Source organism: Monoraphidium neglectum (genome assembly GCF_000611645.1).
Source record: "Monoraphidium neglectum strain SAG 48.87 unplaced genomic scaffold scaffold02524, whole genome shotgun sequence".
NCBI classification, from domain to species: domain Eukaryota; kingdom Viridiplantae; phylum Chlorophyta; class Chlorophyceae; order Sphaeropleales; family Selenastraceae; genus Monoraphidium; species Monoraphidium neglectum.
The window spans coordinates 4,267-9,637 of NW_014011104.1; the positions used below are offsets into that span (position 1 = coordinate 4,267).

Here is a 5,371-nt window from a genome sequence, read left to right on the forward strand (position 1 = left end):
CCTCCCTGTTCGGGGCACCCCCTGCAGGGACCTCTGCCCCACCAACCCAACCCTTCACCTTCGGCGCCCCCGCCGCGACGACCTCCGCCGCCGCCGCCAGCCCCGCACCCGCCTTCGCCTTTGGCGCCGCCGCCGCGCCCCCGCCTGCCGCCGCCGCATCTCCCTCCGGGCCCAGCCCCGCCGACAGTGGCAGCGGCCTGTTTGGCGGGCCTGTGCCCGCGCCAGCCGCGGCAGGGGGCTTCGGATTTCAATTCGGCGCGGCCCCTGCCCCCGCGGCGGGCGCGCCCGCATTCGGCGCGCCGCCGGCGGCGGCAGCGGCAGCCTCGGCGCCCTCGCCATCACCCGCATTCACCTTTGGGGCGGCCGCCGCGGCGCCCGCGGCGGCGTCAGCGGGGTTTTCGTCGTTTGGCGGCGCGGCGGCGCCCGCGTTCGGAGCGGCTGGGGGCTTCGGCACTGCGGCGCCATCACAGCAGCAGCAGCAGCAGCAGCAGCAGCAGCAGCAGGCCGCGGCCCCAGCTGCGTTTGCGTTTGGTGCTGCACCGCAGCAGCAGCAGCAGCCGACAGGGCCATTCACTTTTGGCCAGCAGGCTGCGCAGCAGCAGCAGCAGCAGCAGCCAAACCCGTTTGGTGCGCCGCAGCAGGCCCAGCCTCAAGGTATGTTTGCGTTTGGCGGCCAGCAGCAGCCCCAGCAGCAGCCGCAGCAGCAGCAGCAGGCACCGCCTGCGTTCGGTTTCGGCGCCCAGCAGCAGGCGCCCGGTGCGCCCGGTGGCTTCGCTTTCGGCGCGCAGCCGCAGCAGCAGCAGCCCGCATTTGGCGCGCCCTTTGGCGCCCAGCAGCAGCAGCCGCAGCAACAGCAGCCCCCGGCGTTCGGCGCGCCGGCGCCGGCGTTCGGCGCGCCGCAGCCCGGCCAGTTTGGGGCGCCCGCGCCGGCCGCCGGCGGCTTCACCATGGGGCTGGGCGCGGCACCCGCGGATCAGGGCGGCGCTGGGCGCAAGCGCCTCAAGGCCAAGCGGCGCGGCGGCTGACGGCACAAGCTGCGCGCGTCACTGAGCACCGCGCTCCCCTCCTTTCTCAGCCGAACGCGGCGCTGTTCACCTTGTAGCCCGGTCCATCATGATTTTTGACAGACGCAACCTTAGGTTGCATGGGCGCATGAGCGTTCTGCATCTCCAGTACAGCCCGTTATATTCGGCCGCTTGCTCAGCGGCTTCTCGCGGCCTTTCCCTCGCAGCTTGCGTGCATCGTCCTACGGTGCCGGGCGCCGCATTGCATCCGCATTGCATCCGCATTCCTTGCGAGACTGTAACTGGAAACCTTCATCGGTTCGCTGGCCAGGGCTGATCCCCTCATCAGTCCAGGCGTGCTGTACTCGCAGCCGCGTGCAGGGGGGGGCCGGCTGTGGCTGTGGCGCGGGCAGGGTGGGGCGTGCAGGGCGGCGCCTGCAAAGGCACGAGAGCCGCTTCAGCCCATCAGCTGCTGCCGAGCAGCGGTGTTTCGCAGCGTCTGCGCTGCCGCCGCACAGGCCATGTGGCTGGTGACCCGACGGGCGCAGCCGCCGCGCGGCGGCTGCGCCCAGCAGAGCCCGCTGTGGCGCCGGCGGCAGCGCGGCGGGCGGCGCGGCGCTGAGCGCTGCCAGCTCAGTGAGCTGGCATCGCTGAAGCTGCAGTGCGGCATCGTCATAGGCCACGGAAAGCCAGGGTGACGGCAGCCTGCTGAGCTCTAGGCTGCATTCGGTGCTGGGTGCGAACTGGGAGGCGGAGCGCGCCACAGCCTTACCCCAGGCTGCCGGCCATGAAGCAGCTTCGGGCCTGCAGGGCCGAGTTTTGCGCGGCAGCGCGGCCCAATGACGCGGCATCGTTTCTTGGGAGCGCTTGCCCGCAGCTGCACGCCGCGTGCCGGGCAGGGGGTGGCGAGGGGGGCTGGTGGCTTGGATGGGTGGGCTCGTGAATGCAGCACGGGGCGTGGGCGCGGACGCTTGAGAGCCGTGTGTGCTGCTGCGGTCTCAGCTGCCCTGCTTGCTTGCGTGTTGCAAAGGCAGTCTTACGGGAGTAAACTTTGGTCAACGAAGGGGGCACGGACATGCGACGGGGCAAAGAGAGCGGGCATCAGTGTTTCAAGCGCTTCTTGTGCATGATCCTCAAGGTGGGAGACGCACTGAGTCACAATTCATTACGAAGCTGGTAAGTATATGCGAGAAAATAACATATTATGGGTTCAGACTGATCAAGTTCTGCACGAGTGGCCACCGCATGGCAGTGGGAAAGCTAGTGGAGATTACTAAACGCAGAGGGTGGTGCCCGGCAGTGCCACTGGCATTGCTTGCGGCAGCATGTGGCAGGTGCTGTCAGTGCGGTCCTGTGATGCAACCTGTGCACAGTATGATATGACGGATGGGGCAGCGTCTTCCAGAGCTCCCATGTCCAGTTTACTGGGAGCGCTGCAAAGTGTGACCTTACCTCTCACTCTCTGCTTGTTGCATTTATGCTTACCTACAGGCTGCCGTCCCAAGAACGGGGCCTATTCAATCCCAGTCACCCATTCATGTTGCTCACACAGCGCAGCGCCCTCAGATCCTCGCGAAGCAGGGCAACGAGTCACCGACTTTCCTCGTGAGTTGATCGACCACCATGGCTGCATGAACCAAAGGGTTGGGAATCGCTCTGACTCGTTCCTTGACTAGTCTACCCGCGAGGCTTGAACACGTGTTGCCTGAAAAGTTGATGATCCGCCGCCGCTACAGTGCCCCTCATTTTGCCTGGGTCTTCGGGCGATGCTGGCAACGGCGATACCGCCGTGCCGGGTTCCCAGCACTCCCTCCAACACACCCCTGTTCTAGGAGGAAGCTCACAGCTCCCATGTGTCACTCCCATAAAGCAACCTCGCGTCCCAACCCCCGAACACTCCCACAGGGTCAAACCAGTGTGCAGCTCTCGGTCTTCTGCGATGGCTTGCAACGATACCAGCCAAGATCGCCGCTCGGTGACGCTCTCAGAGCAGCAAGTGGGCGACGACGACACACACAACACACACACACACACACACACACACACACACACACACACACACAAACACACACATACACACACGAGAATGCACAACACGAGCTCATGCCGCCAGCACACAACTCCCCCAAGTTGCAGCATCCTTGGAGCGCAAGCCCAGGCCCCCGCTGGACCCACTGTGCCAGTTATGAAGCTGCCCGAGTCGTCCGTCGACTCATCGGTATGCGCGCCACGCCTCGCGCACCCCTGCGTCCCCGCCAGGACGCACACAGCGTCGACATATTCAAGCGGAGCTGGGAGGTCTACCAGACCGTCGTGGCCCACGACAGCGTCCACCACAAGCAGCTGTTTGGCGCCATCAGAGACTACCTGGAAGGCCGCCCGGTGAGGGCATTGGGTGGCAGTGCCATGCGCCTGTGTGCGTGCTTGCATGCGTAGCGTGCACGCATGCGTGCACGCGCATGTGTCTGCGAAAGCGCGCCGGATGCACCGCCCCCACGCCGCATGTTTGTGCGGCCCTCGCGGCATGTCTGCCTGCCACCGCCCCGCTTCGATCGCTGCCAGACGCCAGGCCCCCCGCGACTCCGGAGTCCCCGCTCGATGACTCCGTGTGACGTCACCGGCGTCCCCTGCTGACCCCCTCCCCCGCGACCCCCTCGCCGCAGGGCGACAAGCTGTCGATCCTGGACCTCGGCTGTGGGGACGCCGGCTGCCTCGCGTCCATCATCGCCGGCACGCCCTCCCTGCGCGACCGCATCACATCATATACCGGCATCGACGCGTCCGCCCCCGCGCTGGCGCTCTGCCGCACCAACATGGCCGCCGCGCTCGGCGGCGGCGGTGGCGGCGCGGCAGGGGCGGCGGAAATCGACCTGAGGGAGGGTGGCATGCTGGAGGGGCTGGCGGCGGCGGCTGAAAGAGGGGAGCGTTTCGACGTGGTGCTCGCGTCGCTGTCGCTGCACCACCTGAGCGAGGCCGAGAAGGCGCGCGCGGTGGAGGCGGTCGGGCGCGTGCTGGCGCCCGGCGGCGCGTTCGTCATCTGCGACATCTTCCTGCTGCCGGGTGAGGCGCGGCGCGGGGCTGCGCAGAGCACAGCGCCTGTCGCGAGGGGCTGGTGCGCTGTCCGGCCGCCTGCATGGCCCTCTGCGAGAGTTTTGGGAGAGGGCATCCATCATTGTGAAGCCATGCGTGCATGAAGAAGGCAGCCTAGCAGGGTTGAGCTCCAGTACCAACCTTCCCCTAGCATCACAGGCAAGCTCTTGCCCGTCATCGCACAGTCAGCACTCCCCTACCACTTCACTCCCGCTGCTGCTTTTGCCCTGCTCGACTTACCAACGCCCTGCAAATCCGTAATGTGATAATTCCTAGGCTGGAGCCGGGATGAGTTCATGAGGCAGTACCATGCTGATGTTTACGAGGTCAACGGTGGATGGCAGGGGCAGGACAAAGCAGGTGCGGGGCGGGTGACAGCCGAGGGCGCAGAACGAGCAGGGCGCAGCGCGGGGCACCCTTTGCTGTCAGTGGGGTGGTGTTGGGCGCCCCGCGTTTGTTTGCGCGGCCCACCGTGCCGGGTGCTTCTGCACCACGCCGGGCGGAGGGAAACCGGGCGCGACGCGCGGCCGCCGGTGAGGGCCCCTGCGCCAGCCGGCTGCCCAGCCCGCTCTTAATGGCTACCCTCTCAAATACAAATTCCAGCGGCAGCGCCTTCCCTATTGGATCACCCCACCGGATGGCTCCCCTCGTTACCCCAACCCGTCCAGGTAAGGACCTGCTGTGGGCGCACATTTCGAACTACGATTTCCCGGTGGAACTCTCGCACTACCAGGCCGCCGCCGCCGCCGCGCGCGCGGCGCCGGGCGGCGCGTTCATCAGCGCGGAGGGGCGCGTGCTCACCGAGGTGTTCGTGTACAAGGTGGCGGCCTGGGAGGCGCCGCCCGCTGCCGCGGCAGAGGCGGCGGCGGCGGCGAGCTGAGGGGCGTGAAGGACCGTTAGTGCCTGCAAAAGTCTGACTGGACGGCGGTTGTGGGTTGACGCCAGGGCTCAATTCCAGCATGCTGGATCTGACGTGCACGGCACCTGCATTAGTGTGCATTTATCACCAGTGTTTGCACCCCAGTCTCTGTTAATCCAGGATTCTCCGAAGCCTGCATTCATGCTCTGTGATTCCAAACTTCTTAGTACTTGAAAACAATGCTCTGTTGTGTTTGAGGCCTGATTATCAACCTGCAACCCCAACTCATAATCTGCTGCCATAGTATTGGTGCACCCTGCGCTGGATCAATGTGAGCTGACATACACCGCAATGCCGCTGCGCTTTCGGCGGCCAAGAGACTGGCGCCACATCCTCGCTTCCCTGCCAACTGTGCCCA

The 5,371-nt window shown here is 66.1% G+C and overlaps 2 protein-coding genes across 2 annotated transcripts in view; both read left to right on the plus strand.

The window, feature by feature from the left end:
- MNEG_10945 (hypothetical protein) overlaps window positions 1–1,025 on the plus strand; it is a gene marked incomplete at both ends in the record, with an annotated part of 4,944 nt that extends 3,919 nt beyond the window's left edge. The window contains one exon of the mRNA XM_014040582.1: window positions 28–1,025. Within this exon, the coding sequence (XP_013896036.1) occupies window positions 28–1,025 (998 nt within the window). The remainder of the gene's footprint in view (window positions 1–27) is intronic.
- A 2,199-nt stretch (window positions 1,026–3,224) lies between these two features.
- Window positions 3,225–4,974, plus strand: MNEG_10946 (hypothetical protein; the record flags this gene model as incomplete). The annotated part of the gene is made up of 4 exons (XM_014040583.1): window positions 3,225–3,386; window positions 3,668–4,064; window positions 4,371–4,454; window positions 4,763–4,974. The coding sequence occupies 4 exons, from the start codon at window positions 3,225–3,227 to the stop codon at window positions 4,972–4,974; spliced, it is 855 nt and encodes a 284-aa protein (XP_013896037.1).
- Between the last annotated feature and the right edge of the window lie 397 nt (window positions 4,975–5,371).